Raw genomic sequence first — 22461 nt, 5'->3', positions numbered from 1 at the left:
TGGTTCTGAGTAAAATTGGCAGCCTCTCCAGCTCCCCCTCCTCAGAATCCTCAGGTGAATCTGCTTTGAAGGACTGTGTGATGGTTCACTCTTCAGGGAAGAGAAGGATTGGGGCCGAAAGTATTAATAGAGATAGCCTCCTTCTCAAAAAGTGATGGTACAGCAGTTTGGGCATTCACACCTTAGTCCCAGGAGAATGAAGCAGCCCAGGAGGCAGAGGGCACTGAGCAGTGAGGCAAATGACAGGTCTCTTAAGTCTTCACCACTCAAAAGTGATCAATGGTCCAACAGCATCAGCCTCCCCTGGGAGCTTGTTAGAAATGCAGACTTCCCAGCTGGTGACGTGGTGATTGGGGCATAGCCAACAGTGCAGTTCAAGTCTCAGACCTGGTGGCTTGAGAAGCATGCAGGGCATGTGTGTGTTTGTCCAAATCCTCAAAGGAGAGAGAAATGGAGAAGAAGAGATTGTGGTGTGACCATCCCTGGTGGGGATAGGGGGTTGCTTCCCCATTGGTGAGGATGCTTTCTCACTTTTCTTCTCTCTCTCTCTCTCTCTCTCTCTCTCTGGCAAGCACATGCTCCCACTGGCAAATTGAAAGAAAGAAAAAGAAGCAAACAAAAATGAAATACAGACTCCCAGGTCCTGACCCAGACATGATGAACCAGGATCCCCATTTTAACACACTCTCCAGATGACTGACTCATAGGAAAGTACTTTAGAGGCTCTGTGTTCTGCTGTGTACTCAGTGTTGATGCTGGTTAAAGATCACAGTGACAACCGAGTCTGCAGCTGGATTCAGACTGTAGCTCCACACTTTAATAGACGGAGACCTTAGGCAAGTGCTTAATCTCTATGAGTATCAGATTAATCATCTGTAACATGGTGAAACACTATGAGTCAACTCTTTCTCATTCTGAATCTGAGATCCAGTAATTATGCATGGTCTCCTAGCAGCCATGATTCTCCTAGCCACACTGCTTAGAAAAGTCAAACTCTAGGGGCCGGCAGGTGGCATGGTGGTTAAGGCAGCTGGACTCCCATGTGGCTGGCTACAGTTCAAGTCTCGGATCTGGCAGCTTGCTTTCTCACTTTCCTTCTCTCTCTGTCTCTTTCTGGTCAACTTCAAAAAAATCAAATAAAACAACAACAATGAATAAAATTGAATACTTATTTTAAAAAAAGAAAAAAGAAATGTCAAACTCTGATGGTGACCTTAGCTCTATTTTTCTCTAGAAACCAGGAAGACCCATTAGTCAGCAAATTCTCTGTTCGCTGAAGAGCAGAGACAGTGGAATTGTCTCAGAAACCAAATGATCATAGAAATGTCATGAAAGGGAAGTCTGGGTCCCAGGAAAAAATTTCCTCACCACTACAGTGAATTTTTAAAGTGATTTTCCCCCTCCCTGGAGTGACCAAGAAGAAAGTTGCCTATCTGAATAAATAGTTGGACCAGAGATTTCTCGAGATCCCTTCAGCTCTGATATTCCACACTTCAGTTTACAAAATGGTCTTGATCTCTGACAATTACAATTCCATTTACTACAGACCCCAGTTGACACCCCGTTTTCAACTCTTCTACAAAGAAAAAATGCTATATGTCATTGAAAAATACCCATGTAATGTTTTTGTTTCTTCCTCTTAGTTAGCTTTCCTAGTCTCCTTTAGGAAAACAAAAGCCCTTTTTCCTGTTTCACACACACACACACACACACACACACACCCCAAAACTATATCACCATGATCCGCTAGTCTCATGAACTGAATCATCCGGCAACCAGCCGCCCTTTGCTCTCAGAATAAGAACGTATTCGAAATCTCTTATGTTATGACAGGGAGGTAAGTGCACATGATGAAAATATATCTTCTTCAAAATATTAATGGGAAAAAATATTGCTGGAGTGCTTAAGGTGTGCTAAGTATTACAGGGGAGCTCACATGAATAAAACTAAGTCCCTGCCCTTGAGATTTACAATCCAAGTGGAGAAGGCATAATGCAGTAAAAATGCCATAATGGAGATGTGCCCAGAATATCAAGGGACAGGGAGAGAGGTGTGTGTGAGGACCATTTCACAGAAGAGTTGGCCTCTGAGGTAGGCTTTGAAGGGGAAACTGGAGTGAGATACGCAGATGATAAAGCATCAGTGTTCAAGCCCAGGTTCCAGGCTGCACAAAGAAATCGAGATGGAGTTCAGTTCTGAGGATGACGGGTTTATCCGAAGTACAGGGCACTGATGGACAGCCAGTGTAGACACGGTAGGAAGTTCCAGGAATGTGGCTTTACGTTTCCCTCTCCATAAAAATGAGATGGTTCAAGCACAAAGGGCCTCTTTAGTCAACCATTCCAGAATTATGGGGTGTGGTGAAGGAACCCAAAATCATCTCCAAGAGTTTGAATCTCATGGGCCGAAGGAGATGGAAGACTTCTGAGCCGTCTCACGGACGCTCCGAGCAACATCAGCGATGTGCACGTTAGGGTCAGACTTACTCTGGGAGACCGGCGAGGTGGTCACTGCAGTGGCCACACAGGAGGCGGGGAGAGGGAAGGAGGCCTCTCCTCGGGCAGGATGTGAGTGAATTCGTTTATTCAGCAGATATTAGCCAAAGTACAATTTAGGTGCTAGTGAAGGTGGCAGTGAACCAAAGGGAAAAAAACAATACCTGGTATGGGAATTGAAATCCTAATTTACAAAAAGGACACAGCTGAGCTTTGACACTACAAACCAGTGAGCTTGACAGCAACTGTGGACAGATTTCCAGGAGAGACTTAGCAGATGATCTGCAGCTTTAAGGAAAGGCAAGGGACCCCTGCATGTCAGCATTTGTTCCCACCCAGCATGACACAGCACATTCAGCCCATTCTCATCCCGACAGGGTTACCCGTCTCTCAATTCAGCAAGGCACTGGACAGCGTTTCCCATTATGTTCCCCACCTCCTGCCCATGCTAATGGGACAAACTCTGCACCGGGGGAAAGGTCTCAGTGGGCTAGACCGACTAGCCATGTTTGTGTAATATTAGAGAGTCATAAACACTGAGAGATGCAAACACACTCTCATGAGACCACCAAGCACCAGTAAATAAATCAGCCACTGTCCTGAGATCACCCAGCAAACAGAAACCTGACCTGAGTCCTCTTTAGAGAACTGTACTTGGCTGTCAGTGTCCCTCCGGTGTGCACCTCTGATGCTCAGGAAGATGCTAATGACCATGGTGCCCACCGACCACTGCTGCCCAGGCATGTGATGGGTCTAAGAAGCAGGGGTGAGGACTCGCTTTCCATGTGCCTTTCCCCGGCCACGGAGTGAGCACCTTTTGTGCTTAGCTGCACTGGGCTGGGTGGTGAGCTGCTGGGGCGCACCCACACCGGCCTGACTCTACAGTGCCTGGCTCAGGGGCACTGCAGGGGGCTGTATCCCCAGGGCGAACCATGAGCCCTCCTATGGGGGAACTGCAGCCCTGACATGGGGAGCACACGGGGGGCTGATAGAGGGCACCAGCACTCTCCAGTTTGGGAGCCCCAGCCTTCCTCTTCTGGATAGGAAGCAAGGTCAACTGCTTCTGAGAGGGCCAGGCAGGGCGGGGAAGAGCCAGGGAAGCTGGTGATGGGTGGAATCACTCCTAAGGGCCTAAGAGAAAGAGACATGTTGCATGGAGGAGTCATGTTGGGGATGTGGTGTGATTGGACAGTGCACATTTTTGTGGGCACCAGTGTGCTCGGTGCACAACTGTTACATGTAGGTGCTCAGAAGGCAGGCAGCAGGTACAGGCAGGTGGAGTAGAAGAGCAAGAGGGCATGACAGGTGAGGGTGTCCAGCAGAAGGCCCATGGGGTCTAGAATGGAGGAGACGTGTAAGGACACAGTCACATTCATAGGGCAGTCATGAGGTCGTCAGAGCTGGCACAGAAGTACATGCAGGAGAGAGCTGGAAGGGGGTGGTTGTGCTGAGAGTGGGAGAGAAGAACCCAACCTCAAGGAGCCGTCCCAGGAATGGCTGGCTGTGTGGTAAGGTGGCCCTTGAGATGGATGGAAAAGACCTGGGGCTGAGAGGCTAACCTACTGGGAATAGAGCCAAGCCCTCTGTGTCTGAGGAGACCACAGTGACAGAGAGATGGGCCAGAGCAGGACCACTGTGCACAAGAATGACACGTGTGGACACACCCAGTGTTTTCCTCAGATAACGAGTCCACCATGCCTGGTGCTCTCGTGGTCCCCCAGGTCTGGACCCAGCACCTGCCAGATGAAACTTCTCCACAGTTGCCACCTGACTGGCCAGCCTGGGCCCAGCACAGAATCTCAGGCCCTGCCAAGGATCCTGTTACTGGTATTATTTGTTAGGGATCAAACATTACATTAGCACAGAGCAGCCCTGACTCAGCTGGAGGCATTCACAGGCTAACTGTGGGGCCTGAGGGGCAGAGGCACCCCCAAATGCAGGCTGGTGGGCTTGCTGCAGAGACGCCATGGCCCATCACTCCCCCAAGCTTAGGACAGCAGCTGTACTGTCCATGTAATTAAGTCACAAAAGGAAACCTGCTCAGCCAGAGCTGGGATTAACGCAAAACAAATTCAACTCAAATGAAGAAGACTGACCCTTTTCCCTCTGGCCTCATTATCTTAATTAACAGTCCTGGGCAGGAGTGCCGAGGCCTGCATTGATTGTGCTATTCCTGTTTTTCTCTCTCAAAGCCTTAGATACAAATTAACCCAGCCTTAATAATACAAACTCAATTCTCCACAGTCCTCAAATTTTCTTACCAGTTCTTCTTCCTTAAGAGTGCCATGGGGTTGGGGCCAGCAGATGGCATGGTCATCCACAGTTTGAGTCCCAGACCTCGTGACTTAAAACTCTTGCTGGGCGTGTGTGCATTTCAAAATCCTGAGAAGAGAATGGAGGAGAAGGGGTTGCAGTGTGGCCATACCCCCTGGGGGGGTGATTTCTTGCTTTCTGTCTCTGTCTTTGCAGTGAGTCCACAGATCCTATAGGACCATTTCACAGAAGAGTTGGCCTCTGAGGTAGGCTTTGAAGGGGAAACTGGAGTGAGATACGCAGATGATAAAGCATCAGTGTTCAAGCCCAGGTTCCAGGCTGCACAAAGAAATCGAGATGGAGTTCAGTTCTGAGGATGACGGGTTTATCCGAAGTACAGGGCACTGATGGACAGCCAGTGTAGACACGGTAGGAAGTTCCAGGAATGTGGCTTTACGTTTCCCTCTCCATAAAAATGAGATGGTTCAAGCACAAAGGGCCTCTTTAGTCAACCATTCCAGAATTATGGGGTGTGGTGAAGGAACCCAAAATCATCTCCAAGAGTTTGAATCTCATGGGCCGAAGGAGATGGAAGACTTCTGAGCCGTCTCACGGACGCTCCGAGCAACATCAGCGATGTGCACGTTAGGGTCAGACTTACTCTGGGAGACCGGCGAGGTGGTCACTGCAGTGGCCACACAGGAGGCGGGGAGAGGGAAGGAGGCCTCTCCTCGGGCAGGATGTGAGTGAATTCGTTTATTCAGCAGATATTAGCCAAAGTACAATTTAGGTGCTAGTGAAGGTGGCAGTGAACCAAAGGGAAAAAAACAATACCTGGTATGGGAATTGAAATCCTAATTTACAAAAAGGACACAGCTGAGCTTTGACACTACAAACCAGTGAGCTTGACAGCAACTGTGGACAGATTTCCAGGAGAGACTTAGCAGATGATCTGCAGCTTTAAGGAAAGGCAAGGGACCCCTGCATGTCAGCATTTGTTCCCACCCAGCATGACACAGCACATTCAGCCCATTCTCATCCCGACAGGGTTACCCGTCTCTCAATTCAGCAAGGCACTGGACAGCGTTTCCCATTATGTTCCCCACCTCCTGCCCATGCTAATGGGACAAACTCTGCACCGGGGGAAAGGTCTCAGTGGGCTAGACCGACTAGCCATGTTTGTGTAATATTAGAGAGTCATAAACACTGAGAGATGCAAACACACTCTCATGAGACCACCAAGCACCAGTAAATAAATCAGCCACTGTCCTGAGATCACCCAGCAAACAGAAACCTGACCTGAGTCCTCTTTAGAGAACTGTACTTGGCTGTCAGTGTCCCTCCGGTGTGCACCTCTGATGCTCAGGAAGATGCTAATGACCATGGTGCCCACCGACCACTGCTGCCCAGGCATGTGATGGGTCTAAGAAGCAGGGGTGAGGACTCGCTTTCCATGTGCCTTTCCCCGGCCACGGAGTGAGCACCTTTTGTGCTTAGCTGCACTGGGCTGGGTGGTGAGCTGCTGGGGCGCACCCACACCGGCCTGACTCTACAGTGCCTGGCTCAGGGGCACTGCAGGGGGCTGTATCCCCAGGGCGAACCATGAGCCCTCCTATGGGGGAACTGCAGCCCTGACATGGGGAGCACACGGGGGGCTGATAGAGGGCACCAGCACTCTCCAGTTTGGGAGCCCCAGCCTTCCTCTTCTGGATAGGAAGCAAGGTCAACTGCTTCTGAGAGGGCCAGGCAGGGCGGGGAAGAGCCAGGGAAGCTGGTGATGGGTGGAATCACTCCTAAGGGCCTAAGAGAAAGAGACATGTTGCATGGAGGAGTCATGTTGGGGATGTGGTGTGATTGGACAGTGCACATTTTTGTGGGCACCAGTGTGCTCGGTGCACAACTGTTACATGTAGGTGCTCAGAAGGCAGGCAGCAGGTACAGGCAGGTGGAGTAGAAGAGCAAGAGGGCATGACAGGTGAGGGTGTCCAGCAGAAGGCCCATGGGGTCTAGAATGGAGGAGACGTGTAAGGACACAGTCACATTCATAGGGCAGTCATGAGGTCGTCAGAGCTGGCACAGAAGTACATGCAGGAGAGAGCTGGAAGGGGGTGGTTGTGCTGAGAGTGGGAGAGAAGAACCCAACCTCAAGGAGCCGTCCCAGGAATGGCTGGCTGTGTGGTAAGGTGGCCCTTGAGATGGATGGAAAAGACCTGGGGCTGAGAGGCTAACCTACTGGGAATAGAGCCAAGCCCTCTGTGTCTGAGGAGACCACAGTGACAGAGAGATGGGCCAGAGCAGGACCACTGTGCACAAGAATGACACGTGTGGACACACCCAGTGTTTTCCTCAGATAACGAGTCCACCATGCCTGGTGCTCTCGTGGTCCCCCAGGTCTGGACCCAGCACCTGCCAGATGAAACTTCTCCACAGTTGCCACCTGACTGGCCAGCCTGGGCCCAGCACAGAATCTCAGGCCCTGCCAAGGATCCTGTTACTGGTATTATTTGTTAGGGATCAAACATTACATTAGCACAGAGCAGCCCTGACTCAGCTGGAGGCATTCACAGGCTAACTGTGGGGCCTGAGGGGCAGAGGCACCCCCAAATGCAGGCTGGTGGGCTTGCTGCAGAGACGCCATGGCCCATCACTCCCCCAAGCTTAGGACAGCAGCTGTACTGTCCATGTAATTAAGTCACAAAAGGAAACCTGCTCAGCCAGAGCTGGGATTAACGCAAAACAAATTCAACTCAAATGAAGAAGACTGACCCTTTTCCCTCTGGCCTCATTATCTTAATTAACAGTCCTGGGCAGGAGTGCCGAGGCCTGCATTGATTGTGCTATTCCTGTTTTTCTCTCTCAAAGCCTTAGATACAAATTAACCCAGCCTTAATAATACAAACTCAATTCTCCACAGTCCTCAAATTTTCTTACCAGTTCTTCTTCCTTAAGAGTGCCATGGGGTTGGGGCCAGCAGATGGCATGGTCATCCACAGTTTGAGTCCCAGACCTCGTGACTTAAAACTCTTGCTGGGCGTGTGTGCATTTCAAAATCCTGAGAAGAGAATGGAGGAGAAGGGGTTGCAGTGTGGCCATACCCCCTGGGGGGTGATTTCTTGCTTTCTGTCTCTGTCTTTGCAGTGAGTCCACAGATCCTATAGTAAAAATCTGTTAAAAAAAAAAAAAAGGCCCATGGGATTTCTGAGGTGGAGGGGATTCTTACAGAGGAGTCATGTTAGAGACATGGTGTGATTGGATATATATTTTTTCAGTTTATTTTTTCCATAAGAGACAAAGACAGACAGGCACCCATTAGGGCATCCACACCACTATCCACCTCAGTCTCAGGCTGGATCACAGGCGCTCTTGCCCCGTGTCCCCAGGAAGGCCCCATAACTCAAACCCAGGATTATGGGGTCTAGTTACACATTACCACTGCACCACCACGAGGCCCTAGAGGAGATCCATGAGGCCACTGCTTTTTTTTTTTTAAAAGGATTTTTGTTTGTTTTTGCTAGCTATAGGGTGTGTACACTTGCCAGAGAGAGAGAGAAAGAAATCACCCCCTGGGAGGGTTGCCACATTGCACTGCAATCCCTTCTCCATTCTCCTCCTGGGATCTTGGGCACGCATGCATGCACACCCAGCATGAGTTTCAAGCTGCTGGATCCAGGACTTAAACCGCAGTCAACTACATGGGAGTCCAGTGACATAACCATTATGCCATCTGCTGGTCCCAGGTTACTGCTTTTTAAAACATGGTCTGAGAACTACTTAGATCAAAGTGCTTAAAATCTAGTTTATAAAAGGCAATTACTAGACTCCCTCCACCCCCAATCCCAACTCCCCAGCTTGTGGAACATGAATATCCAGGAGTCAGGTATGGGTATCAGTAGCGAGTTTGTTAATTTTATTTTTTAAGTTGTGGTAAAATAAATGTAAGAAAAAGTTGGCCACTTTTAATCCTTTTTTCTTTCTCTTTTAATTGCAAAGGGTATGTGTGCTTGCCTGAGGGCTGGGGGGGGGGGCGCAGAGAGAGGAGGAAAGCATTCCCCTAAGTGGGGTGCAGCCACACTGCAATCCCTTCTCCTTTGGGGATTTTGGGCATGCGCACATAAGCTCCCAATGTGTTTTCTAAGCCGTCAGGGCTGAACTTTAAACTGTGGTTGGCCATGTGGAATCCATCTCCCTTAACCGCTAGGCCATGGGGCCAGCCGGAATCATTGACCACCATCTATGTTCAGAAATTTTTCATTATCCCAAACTGAAACTCTGAGCCTACTAAACAGAAACTCTCATCTCTCTCCCTGTCCACCTCTGGGAACCTCTACTCTACTTTCTATCTTCATGAAATTTTCTGTTCTAGATACTTGCTGTAAGTAGGGACTCATACAATATCTGTTCTTTTATGACTGAATTATTTCACTTAACATAATAGTCCTCAAAATTCACCCATGTTGCAGCATGTGTCAGAATTTTATTTTTTAAAGGTAAATAAATTCCACTGTGTAAGTATATACACCAAATTATTTACTCATTCACTGATAGACATTTGGGTTGTTTTTAACCTTATGCTATTATTATGATAAATACTGCTAGGAACATGGTACATAAATATCTTCTGAATTTTTGCTATCATTTTTAGGTATATACCCAGCAGTGGAATTGCTGGGTCGTGTGGTAATTCTATGTTTAATTTTTTGAGTCAGTTATATTTTTAGGCACCCCAGGTGGTTCTAAGGCATGCCGTTGCAACCAGGGAACTAGGTGATCCGATTTTCTCCAACTGGAATCACCTGAGAGATTTAATGCCTCTGCTACCCAAACCATAGTCCAGACCAACTAAATCAGCCTTTTTCAGATGGGACCCAGGCACCTGCACATTTTAAAAGTCCCCTGGTGATTCCAGTATGTGGCCTAGCTTAAGAACCATTGGTTTATACCAGTGATTCTCACATTTGAGTGCGTACAAAATTCACTTTCTAGGAATACAGATTCCCGAGAGAGCCCCACCCGAGAGAGTCTCATTTAATGGATCTGTGGGAAGCCTGGCCTTCGTCAGTCTCAAGTCTCCCCAGGTGATTCCAGCAGGCAGCCAGGCTGAGAACTACTAATCCTGTTAAGACTCTCAGTGAAGCACAAGGTGACATGACTCACCCAAGTCCCTGAGCCCTGTAGAGCCTGCATCTGCTCTGGTCCCCAGGGCTGATTCCCAAGCCAGTCCCACCAGCTCTCCAAACTCTGCCACACAGGTGCAGGGGTTAGAGTCATGTAAAGAACCTGCATCTTTTCTACTCTTTATTTAAACCATTAGCCCTGAATGAGGGCATAGTCCCTTATGCTTGTTTTGAAATGTGAATTTGTTCCTAACATGATCGATATATTAGAGGACAATAGCAACATCCTAGGAAACATTACTGATACATTAAGGGACAATAGGAACATGTTAGGAATGTGAATATCACAGTCGCCTTTGTGCAGTTTCTCACAAAGGCTGAAAGCTGCACCGAGCTGAGCCAAGACACATGGGAACACAAACACAACCTCGATATCCGGCGACGACCTCAGCTCTGCACATCTGGTGTTACAGCTGTCCCTGTTGTATCAGTCTTTCCACCAGCTCACAGTCACTCAACCCTTCTGATGCCCTCTTCTATAAGCAAACTTGAAAATGTTCTTCAAAGTGCTATATGTATCATGGCATTTATGTATTTCTTAACCATTTAACTTAGCAAAAAACTGTGTGGCTGTTTGATTAGGCTCCTGTCCTTTCTGTGCAGCCGATGAAGTATTGCACCCTGACCCTATTTTCCCTCTAGCCCTGTGGTTTTTATTGCGATTTTGCATAGTGCCATGACTTTTAAGAAGGAAAGTGTCACCTGATAGAACCAACCATGGAAGTAACTGTACATATTTCTCTTACCAATGGTTGAGGAGCACACTGCCCGCTGCAGAATGTGGGTCCCCATCTCGTTTTTCCCTCTACCTGTGGCCACGGAGAACGTGACTCCTGACAACCACTAGATGGCACACTCCTCTGACGGGGTGGAAAGCTGTTCCCAGCAGGTTGGCAGCAGCCTTTTCCTGGGAGAAGCAGGTGGCCCACAGCTCACAGGCTGCTGCTTCGGGGCCCTAGTCCACACACTCTAACCTAGCTTGCTCCCTTCTGGCCTCAGCTCATTTAGCGTTGAGGGTTTTGGTCCCTTGGTCTCTGCTGGATTCCCCTTAGGTGCATACTGGCTAGTGTACACTGTGTTTTCAAGCCCATTCCTGGACTCTCGTCTCTCCAAAGTTTGACCAGGTCTGAAACAACGTTTCTGCCTTGTTCTCACCGTTAGATTTGTCCTGGGTCAGCCTTCGTTCAGTATTTGCTTCAACCCAATCTAGGACGCTCTGCGTGAGTGGACCTTCTTCCCAGCTTGTCTGCACCAGCTGCTCTTCAGACACCTGGGCTCACGGCTCACCAGTTTACTTAGTCGCCCGGCTCCTCTGCTCACTTGTCCTGCCCTGTGACCCATAGGGATTGGTCAGAGATAAAAGTGGAGTTATTTCATGCCTTTTGGTACTTCGTAAGAAACACGGCTGTGTGGTATCTTTGTAATACAGCAAATAATTTTCTTTAAAAATATCTGTTCAGCTAGCCTCCTCTTACTCTTTCTATTATGGACTTGAAAATATCTTGGGGGGAGCCGATGACGTTGAAATGGGTAGGCTTCAGAAGGTCAGTGAACGCCTGAAACTGGATGCAAACTCTGGCTTGTGATGAAAGAGTGCATTTTTGGAGGGCAAGGAATCAATGCACAGTAATAAAACACAATGCTGTGAGGCCACCCCACATGAAAAGGGTCCTCGTTTGTCTGGAAACCTCCCTGGCTCCTCTGGGCAGGTGCCTGCTTGTGGTTCTGCATTGTCTAGAGTACATCACGGTGTTGAGACCCTTCTGGGGATGCTGTCTCTGTGTGTGTGTTGCTTGTAAAATAAATAAACCTTAAGGTCTAGTGGTGGCACGCATGGCTTGAGGCCCAGGCCCAGCAGCTTGAAAAATATGCCAGGCATGTGTGTGAGTGCTCATAGTCCCAAAAGAAGAAATGAAGATGGGATTGTGGTATAACATGCCCCATGGAGCGAGGAGAGGGGATGAAATCTCTGTCTCTTTTTCTAGCAAGCACATACACCCTTTGGCAAACTTTTAAGAATATTAAGATTTGGGACCAGCAGTTAGCATAATGGCTATGTCACTGAACTCCCACGTAGTCAACTGCGGTTCGAGTCCTGGACCCGGTGGCGTAAACTCATGCCAGGCGCATGTGCGTGCGTGCCCAAGATCCCGAGAGGAGAATGGAGGAGAAGGGATTGCGGCGTGGCCATCCCCCCTGGGGGGTGATTTCTCGCTTTCTGTCTCTCTGTCTCTGTCTGTCTGGCGAGCGCACACGCCCTATAGCAAAAACCTCTCCAAAAAAAAAAAAAAAAAGATTTGGGGGGGAAAATTAGTATATTGGAACACAGTTGTTTGGGGCTTTCACTCATTACTACCACAAATTGTGAGATCAAGCCACCTAGTTTGGTACAGGTGTTTGGAGTCTGCATTGAGTCATTCATAGAAAGAAGAATTGAAAGTAAAAAGTTTAACTCTATTCTGAGCTGGTATTCTCACTCTCATGTCTCTGCTGGGATTTCTCTGTCTGGTTACATAAGGCAAGAACTCATTCTGATGTTTGGAGAAAGCAGTAGCTGAGAAACTGTCAGCAACTTGGGGGCCAAGTGCAAATACTGATGGTTCAGTATTAGAACATGTTGATCTTACAGTCATTTAAAATACTCATTTGTGAAATCAAACTTTCTAGTTTTCTTCTTCTGGAGTAGAGGTCAGCAAATTTGGTCTGTGTTTAGACTGCAAGCCCAAAATGTTTATCGAATGGCCATTGAAAGAAAATGCTTCCAATCTCTGTTCTAGAACAGGAAATATGATAGTTGTTCAATATAAATGATGTGTTCCCACCGCGACATTGAGATGGGTAGACCAGCAGGTCAGTGAACCCCTGAAACTGTGTGTAGACTTTGGCTTGTGATGCAAGTGTGCATTTTTAGACAAAGAACCAATGCTATCATCAGATTCTCAAAAGGGTCCATGACCTCAAAATGTTTAAGAACCTCAAGATGCGTAAGAACTACTTCGATATGTTTGTTATCTGTTGTGGGCAGTGCGACTCAGTAACTCACTGTGGTGTCCTCAGGTGTGAGCAGCGAGGCTGAGGGTCTGCCTTACAGGTCACTTTAGAATCCATTTCACACTGTAAGATGTGGAAAAAGTTACATGAAACTCAATATGAATAAGCTCTTTCTGTGACCACTTATTTTTCTCCTTAGGTTGCAAGACCTGAATTCCCCCTATTCTTGTTTCCTCTGAAGCACATCGTCAAAATCTTCACCCTGGGTTCCACTGAAGAAGGGCTGTTGCCTCCCAGGACTGTATCAGCTTCTAGAATCACAGCCCCGTGATTGCGTGCCAGGAAACTCACAGCTAGATTTAGGACCAGTTGCAGTAACTGCCTTTCATGTCATTCCTTGAACATCTGTCTCTCTCCTCTTAGATGTTACGCGGCCCTTCTTTATCAGTCATGATTTATATTTAATAATAGCAAATGCTTTGGAGAAATATATAGGATGTAAACGGTAAATCTGTCACTGAAGACGGCAGAGACAGAGCACAGCACTCCCCATGGCACTCGAGAAATCCAGTCCCAAATCTTCAAGGTGAAAGAAGTGTTTGCCCTTGGGGGGTTCTTCTGAACTGTAACATCCTTATCCTCCCTGACTGGTTTATACTTTATTTCAATAGTTCTCCAATTTATTGAGATCACTTTGAACTTGGACCCTATTTTCCAAAATATCACCTCTCCACCGGTGTGTGTCATTTATAAATGCAAGGTCATTAAAGCTGAGGCCCATTCAAAGCCATGAGAAACTCACTGAGAAAGAAGGTGGCTGCTTTGTTGGCATTACCCAATCTAACCACCCATGAAAGAAACAATCACAGATTATGCAGGAGGAGAGAATAAACAGAATTCAAACAATTCTTGGTCATCAGGGGGCCTGTAATGAACATGGGAAGAAAGAACTGGAAGCTTCACATTTCTGAGCTGCAGGGCTGCCAGGCCCCCTTTTTTTGTAACAGATCATTGAAGTGATCCCCTTATTTTCTTGAAATGAAACTCAGAATATGATCTATCTATACACATATTTTTAAAGGAATGGATATGATGCCCTAACTTGGATATATATAGATAAAAAAGGCAATGAAAAGGAAAGTAATTTACAATAAATTCATGTGTTTTCAATATATGAATGTTGTGTAAAACAGCACTGGACACTTGCACTTATTCAAGAGTAAGTTTGAACTCAGCCCCCTAGCCTGTGGTTAAGAGAGTCAAATCCTACATGGCTGATCATAGTTCGTATCCCAGCCCTGGTCCTTGAGAAACACACTGAATGCTTGCACATGCAAAACATCCTGACAGGATGGAGAAGGGATCTCAGCGTGACTACCTTTACCTGCAAAGCAAGTGTTCAACCCCGATGGACCATGAACTTGCCCACTGGACTTAAACAAGTAGGCCAGTTATTATTATTTATGTGTGATAAACTGTGTCACTCATGATCACCCAAATTCCAGGCTTGTAGTAGGTGCTTAATAGACTGGCTCTGTGAGCAGATGACATAAATTCCTAAATGATGAGAGTAGCGTGTACAGAGTAAATTTAGGTAAATGAAGAAGGACTAGTAGCCTAGATAGGTTGGGGTGGGAGGAAATCAGTGGATTATTTTCCATTTACCAGCTGAGCTTTCTATGGGCTTGTAAAGGGGTTTCTGGCTGACATGAAGAAAAAGTATCACTTCCTATTACTTTCTCCTGCTAACTTCCTTCAGCACATGATGAATGAACAAAGTAATGAACAAACAAATGCAGAATTGTAAATATCAAGTGAATTCTTAAGGTCCTAGAATAGTGCTTAGTGTGTAGAACATGCACTATAAGTCTTTAATAGAGAGTGAGAACAACTTTGTCTATAGTACCTGCCAACAGCCACATTCATGGAGTCAAATGAACAAAGAGGTTTAAGAGAACAGGAAGTCGTAGAGGAAACCCTCACCCTGTGCAATGCCTCAAGCTTAGATGCCTGTATTTTCATTCTCCTCCATAGGATCATGGGGAATCACCTTGACCTTCTCTTAGGAATGTTGCTCATGGCCAGCCCTGTGTTTGGGATTCCTTCCTGCTCCTCTGATGGTCAGATTGCCTTGTATCGTTTCTGCAACCTCACAGAGATTCCCCAGGTCCTCAACAGCACGGAGAGGCTCCTACTAAGCTTCAACTATATCAGGACAGTCACCACCACGTCTTTCCCCTTCCTGGAGCAGCTCTGGTTGCTAGAGCTTGGGACACAGTTTACTCCCTTGACTATTAACAAAGAGGCCTTCAGACACCTGCCTAATCTGAGAATCCTGGACCTGGGCAAAAGTCAGATAGACTTTTTGCACCCAGATGCTTTTCAAGGACTATCCCATCTGTTTGAACTTAGACTGTTTTTTTGTGGTCTCTCCGATGCAGTATTAAAAGATGGTTATTTCCGAAATCTAAATTCTTTAACTCGCTTGGACCTGTCCAAGAATAAGATTCGAAGCCTTCACCTTCATCCTTCATTTCAGGAATTGAATTCCTTACAGTCCATAGATTTTTCCCTCAACCAAATAGTCACTGTATGTGAGAGTGAGCTCAAGCCCCTCCAAGGGAAAATGCTCTCTTCCTTGAATCTTAGAGCCAATAATCTGTACAGCAGAGTCTTGGTGGACTGGGCAAAATGTATGAACCCATTCAGAAAGATGGTGCTCAATACCCTGGATGTTTCTGGTAATGGCTGGTCAGTGGACATCACAAGAAACTTCAGCAATGCTGTCAATGGGAGCCAGATTTCCAATTTGATCCTTGCCCACCACACTATGGGTGCTGGGTTTGGCTTCCGTAACTTGAAAGATCCTGACCAGAACACATTTGCTGGCCTGGCCAGAAGCTTGGTGATACACCTGGATCTTTCACATGGATTTATCTTCTCCTTGAACTCTCAATCCTTTAAAACACTCAAGGACTTGGAGGTTCTGAATCTTGCCTACAACAAGATAAACAAGATTGCAGATGGAGCATTTTATGGGCTCAATAATCTTCAAGTTCTCAATCTGTCATTTAACCTTCTGGGGGAACTTTACAATTCCAATTTTTATGGACTACCTAACATAGTCTATATTGACCTTCAGAGTAACCACATTGGGATCATTCAAGACCAAACATTCAGATTCCTGGAAAAATTAAATACCTTGGATCTCCAGGACAATGCTCTTAAAACCATTTCCTTTATTCCAAGCATACCTGATATCTTCTTGGGCGGCAATAAACTGGTGACTTTGCCACATATCAGTCTTACAGCCAACTTCATCCAGTTATCAGAGAACAGGCTAGAAAAACTGGATGATGTCTATTTCCTTCTCCAGGTACCTCAACTTCGGATTCTCATTTTAAAACAAAATCGCCTTTCCTTTTGTAACCAAAATCATCCTCCTTATCCCCCTTCAGAAAATCTCCACTTAGAGAAACTTTTTCTTGGAGAAAATATGTTGCAACTTGCCTGGGAGACCGGGTTCTGCTGGGATATCTTTAAGGGGCTTTCTCGTCTCCAAATTCTATATTTAAATGACAACTACCTGAATTTCCTCCCACCAGGAGTATTTCAAGATCTGACTGCATTACGGGGACTCAGCCTCAGCTCCAACAGACTGGTGTTTCTTTCCCCTGATGATTTACCTGCTAATTTAGAGATCCTGGATATCTCCAGAAACCAGCTCCTATCTCCTGATCCTAATTTATTTGTGTCACTGAGTGCCTTGGACATAACTCATAACAAGTTCATTTGTGAATGTGAACTTAGTGCTTTTATTAGTTGGCTCAATCAGACTAACGTCACTATATTTGGGTCTCCTGCAGACATATACTGCACATACCCTGATTCGTTCTTTGGGGTTTCCCTCTACTCTATTTCCACTGAAGGCTGTGATGAAGAGGAAGTCTTTAAATCCATGAAGTTTTCCCTTTTCATCTTCTTCACTGTCACATTGACTCTGTTCCTCATGATCATCCTCATAGTTACAAAGCTCCGGGGTGTTTGTTTCACCTGTTATAAGACAGTCCAAGGACTCATGTTCAAGAACCATCCTCCGGGAACAGAATCTGGTAGGTACAGATACGATGCCTATTTGTGTTTCAGTAGCAAAGACTTTGAATGGGTGCAGAATGCTTTGCTCAAACACCTGGATGCCCAGTACAGTGACCAAAACAGATTTAACCTGTGCTTTGAAGAAAGAGACTTTGTCCCAGGAGAAAATCACGTCACCAACATCCAGGATGCTGTTTGGAGCAGCAGAAAAATCATTTGTCTTGTGAGCAGACACTTCCTTAGAGATGGGTGGTGCCTTGAAGCCTTTGATTATGCCCAGAGCAGATGTTTATCTGATCTCAATAACGTCCTAATCATGGTGGTGGTTGGGTCTCTGTCCCAGTACCAGTTGATGAAACATCAGTCCCTCCGAGGATTTGTACAGAAACAGCAGTATTTGAGGTGGCCCGAGGATGTCCAAGATGTTGGCTGGTTTCTCAATAAGCTCTCTCGACACTTAGTAAAAAAAGAAAGAGGGAAGAAGAAAGACAGTGACATTCGGTTGCAAACTGTATCAACTATCTCCTAGTCAAAGGATTTTCCGGGACCAGCAGTTAGCATAATGGCTATGTTGCTGGACTCCCATGTAGTCGACCGTGGTTCGTGTCCCAGACCCGGTGGCTTAAAACTCACGCCGGGCGCGTGTGGGTGCGTGTCCAAGATCCCGAGAGGAGAATGGAGGAGAAGGGATTGCGGCATGACCATCCCCTCTGGGGGATGATTTCTCGCTTTCTGTCTCTCTCTGTCTGGCGAGTGCACACGCCCTATAGCAAAAACCTCTCAAAAAAAAAAAAAAAAGGAGTTTCCAACTTAATTCAAACCACAAGTGTAACTCTTTGTGTAAGCACTAAGTGACCATGCTGGGTTCTTTTCAGAGGTTTTTATCCTACAGAGAAAATAACATAAATCTCTTGATTTTCATATCAACGCAAATGTTTTGTCTGAATGACCTACAAATGAAAAATAATAGATCTAGAAAATTTTAAATGCCCCTAGAAGTTTCTACTCCCCATTGATTTCCTTTCAGACCCAATAACACTATTTTCTCCTACTGGATCAATGACATCTTCCACTCATGGGAGGGAGGGATGCCTTGGGAGAAGTTACAGATGACTGGCATACTTCCTCTAGTGTTCAGTTCAAAAACAGGCCGGGGCTGGTCTCATAATGCAGCAGCTAGGCACTGTGAAGAAGCCAGATCCCGCATGGCTGACCAGGGTTCAAGTGCTGGCCCCATCAACTTGAAAAATACACCAGGATCCTGATGGAATGGAGAACTGGAGAAAAAAGGATTGCACTGTGACCAGACCCCATGGGGAAGTGTTGCTTGTTTGTCTCTCTCTCTCTTTCTAACGTGCATGTACCCTCTGGCATTTAAAAAAGGGGGAAAGGGGCTAGTTAGTGATTTTAGAGTTCTCTGTGTTCCATGAAATGACAGGTAGAAAACAAAGAAAAAAAAACACGTTTCCTCCTTTCACTGTAGGAACGGTGCCACTGTTGGGTCCAGGTGATACTCCATCTTAGGGATGAGAACCCCAGAAGCTGGGATGAGAATAAGTATCTCATGTGGCCATACCGCACATCTTGTCCTTACCTTCGGCTCCTCCCTGTCTAATGCTTAGGAGCCATGAACATTCTTTTGCAAGCTTCCTTTAATTCATTCAGCCCAGCGGTCAAGACCCTCTGTGACTTAGCACCCATCTACCTTCTCGGCTTTCTTTTCTTCCACACATCATTTTTCAACCACTCAGACAGCTGCAGGGAGAGCATGGACTTTGCAAACAAATCCTGGTCTGAGTTCCGATTCTGCTGCTTATTAGCTGTACGATCTTGAACACTTTATGCCACCAGTCTCCAGCCTTCCTGGCACCAAGGACTGGCCTCATGGAAGGCAATCCCTTTATGGAGGGAAGGAGGTGTTGGTCCCAGGTTGATCTAAGCATACCACATCCACTGCTACCACACTGCAATATACAGTGAAACAATCACACAACCAGAGGGCTTGTGTTCCCATGAAAATCCAATACTGCCACCGTTGCAACAGGCGCGAAACCCATGTGGCAATACAAACAGTGGAGAGCAGACTGGCACTAGTCCATAGCCTGGGGAGGGGGAGGTGGGAATCATTGCGTTACACCCTTGCTGGGCCTCAGTCTTCTCATCTGTAGGCAACATAGCATCTATCCCATAGAGTTGCTATGAAGATTAATTAGCCAAGAATTTAAGGGCTTCCCAGATTTTCCTTAGCTACCTACCCTAATGGCCACAAGGGAGTACACATACTGAGGGACCTTCCAGAGGTCGTCACTGTTTCTTTGTTGTATTTTTTAATCTCGAAATTGATGTGTATTTTGCATTGTATTCCTTTTGTTCATGTTTATTAATATAAAATTTTTTTCTACAGCAGCATGAAGAAAATATAAACCAAGAAAAATGTGTCAGAATCACCCCATCACTTCACCTGTGGTACTACGTGAGAGTTTCCCACCTGTATATTTTGTCCACGCTCTTTCCTCCCCCTGGAATTTCTTCTCTCGTCCCACCTTCCATTTGTCTAATGAATTTTGTACCCTACTATGATGCCCATTCCTGTGACCCCCAAAGAGTTCTGTCACCGATATGTGATGTTGTGTTGCACTGTGCGTTTATACATGTGTAAGGTCTACCTAGACCATGAGACCCTTATGGCAGGATCTTGTCTTGTTCACTGTGTGTCCCAGGTCCAAAATGGTACCTGGCCATAGCATGTGCCTGATAAATGCCTGGTGCATGAAAGAAGAACATTGCGAAGGCCAGCCTCCCCAGTATCAATGCCAGCTATCAGATTTTCCTGGGAGTGGCAGGTGAGGGCGGGGCTGAGTGAGAATAGAATATCCACAGAGGTGCTCAGTGGTGAGCTGAAGAGGCAGGACACCCCAGACTCTAAGAAACCCACTGAAATTCATTCCAAACTGTGGAGCATGGCATGGAACTCCTGGGTTATGGGACAGTTGCAATTTGAACTAGCAGCCATGAATGGACCTAGGATGAGGAAGGAAAGCAATGCACATGGATCTGCAGTGAATGGATCCTCTGGTATCTTGTACTCAGAAATGCAGCAAAACAAAGCACTGCTACTGATAACAATCATAACCACAAATCAAGCAGGCCATTTTGTCTCAGTTCATTCTTTCCTATCACCTCTGCCCATCGACCATGTTTTCCCCAAGTTGTAGAAAGGAAGGCAGCCATGATACTAGGAAGTCTCCCATGAAGAATGTCTGGACAGGACTCTGAGGTCCTCTGTTCTGGGAGTCAGGGGTGGGCTAGGAGGGTAGTGCTATATCAAGGTTTTCTCTGGTTTGAGTGACCATCCCCAGGACTGCTTTCCAAACCAAATCTGGAACATGTAAAATGACAAGTGCAGGCTAGTTGGTGGTATGGTAGTTAAAGTCACTGGATCCCACATGTCTAACTGTGTAGTTCAATCCTGGACCCTGTGGCTTGAGGAACACTTTGAGCTCACATGTGTCCATGCCTGAAATACCAAGAGGAGAATGGAGAAGAAAGGACTACAGAGTGGCCTTCCTCTCTGGGGCCGGGGGGAGGGAATGAAGGTTGCACGCTCTCTGTCTCTGTCTCTCTCTCTCTCTGTTTCTCTCTCTCTCTCACACACACACACACACACACACACAAGCACACACACACCCCACAGCAAAACTTAAAAAAAAAAATAAAAAGAAAAGAAAGAAAAAGACCAATGTATAGGAACAATGAATTGGAGCTCAGGTAACTCTTGACATATGAAAGCCATCTAACACGCATCCTTTTCTAATCCTCTTACTGAAAACACAAATAACATGTAATGTTCCTAATGAAATACATTTTTGTATAGAATTTATGGAGGATCTGTTTACATCTACATTCCAGCTATTGCTAAATTCAATGTGCCACTCCAAAACTTCTCTTTTCTGGCAAAACCTATCTACAATTCCTTTCATTTGTCTTCTCTCCCATCACCAGGCCCAGCAGTTGGAATTCTTTTTGAGGCCATTTTCCCAAGTCTATATCACTTCAGAAGCATTGTGTACATATGACAAAAGAAGGACCAAGGGAACCACATTGAGAAGTGGATAAATGAGTAGTCAGCTGAGAGTGCTACGGCACTCCACCTCAATCCAAAGTCAGGCCTCAGTCCTTTGGGGTCACTCTGGAATATCAGAAACTACTACTGTTCCATCTAAGAATGGCTAGAAATGTCTATATTTGAAATTGCAACTATCATGGAAAAATCTAGAACACTGGTGCTGCTGAAAACATCAAAGACAATTGTGCACTCATCACCCTAAATACAATTGGCTTAAAAAACTCCTTGTCAACACATGTATCTACAGAGAACTGTATTTTAGATAGTTGATATGATGTAACATCAATGTGGTTTTAAAGTTCTAAATCATGAAATAACTAGATCAGGAGGATAAGAGGCAGGAGTAACAATGTCAGATAGCTCAATGCGCATCTACCACAATATAAAATAAGTTCAGATATCTCAAATACTAAGTCCAGAAATAGCATTCTGAGTATTATTTAGAAATATGAAAATGCCAGAAGAAGAAATTAGACAAATTGATGGTATCTGTTTGAGGGAATACTGCCCAATTCTTCCATTCGGAACATTACAAAACCTGGAGACATTATCTTTTAGAATCTACTTTAAAGCATTGGAAAGGTACAAGGCGGTAAATAGGGCTGAGATCCAAGAGAAGAAATCAAGAGAGTTGACCACATTGAAATTTAGATCTAGTCATCAAAAAAGTCCAGCCATGGAAAAAGAATATATCTGTAATACATGTACCTGAAAAGGATTCATAGCCAAAATATGAAAGAACGTCTACAAGTAAATTTAAAAAAAAACATCAGAAAAGAAAAATGGATAAGAGACATAAGAATTTCCCTAAGGATATCCCATGTCGAACAAGCAAATGAAGATATATTTGACCTTCTTAAGTCATCAAAGAAATGCAAATTGAGGGGACCAGCCGGCAGCATGGTGGTTAACGTGCTGAACACTCCTACATGGCTGACCACAGTTCAAGTCCCAGATCTGGTGGCTTGTTTTCTCTTCTCTCTCTCTTTTTCTCTGTGTGTGTGTGTGTGTGTGTGTGTGTGTGTCTGTGTCTGTGTGTGTGTGTCTGTGTGTCTGGTCAAAATAAATGAATATATAAAAAATTAAATAAAATTTTTAAAAAAGATATGCAAATTGAAACTATGTTGTAGTACCACTTACCACCACCAGAATGGCTACAATTAAGAAGACTGACAGTACCAAGTATTGACAAGAATATGAAGCAATTGAAAGTCTCATGTTATTGGTAAGAATGTAAACTGATATTTAAAAAAATATATATTTGCCATTATCTACTAAAGTTGAAGCTACACATGCCCCATGACACTGCAGTTCCAAGCCTAGTTAC

At 45.7% G+C, this 22461-nt stretch overlaps 1 protein-coding gene across 4 annotated transcripts in view; it reads left to right on the top strand.

Annotated features, from left to right (window-relative positions):
- TLR5 (toll like receptor 5) overlaps positions 1-22067 on the top strand; it is a 31022-nt gene extending 8955 nt beyond the window's left edge. The window contains exons 2-4 of one of the 4 annotated variants that reach the window (XM_006171978.3): positions 13113-13499; positions 14948-17025; positions 19416-22067. In XM_006171978.3, coding sequence (XP_006172040.1) covers positions 13465-13499; positions 14948-17025; positions 19416-19420 — 2118 coding nt within the window. In that variant the 5' untranslated portion in view covers positions 13113-13464 and the 3' untranslated portion in view covers positions 19421-22067. Of the gene's footprint in view, positions 1-13112; positions 13500-14947; positions 17615-19412 lie in introns of those variants that run through there. The other 3 variants (XM_014585642.2, XM_006171975.3, XM_006171976.3) reach the window with 3 other exon arrangements.
- The last annotated feature ends 394 nt before the right edge of the window (positions 22068-22461 follow it).

The sequence above is a fragment of the Tupaia chinensis genome, unplaced genomic scaffold (genome assembly GCF_000334495.1).
Source record: "Tupaia chinensis unplaced genomic scaffold, TupChi_1.0 Scaffold150175_1, whole genome shotgun sequence".
NCBI classification, from domain to species: domain Eukaryota; kingdom Metazoa; phylum Chordata; class Mammalia; order Scandentia; family Tupaiidae; genus Tupaia; species Tupaia belangeri.
The sequence above is the reverse complement of the archived record's forward strand: the minus strand, read 5'-3'. Positions and strand labels throughout refer to the sequence as shown.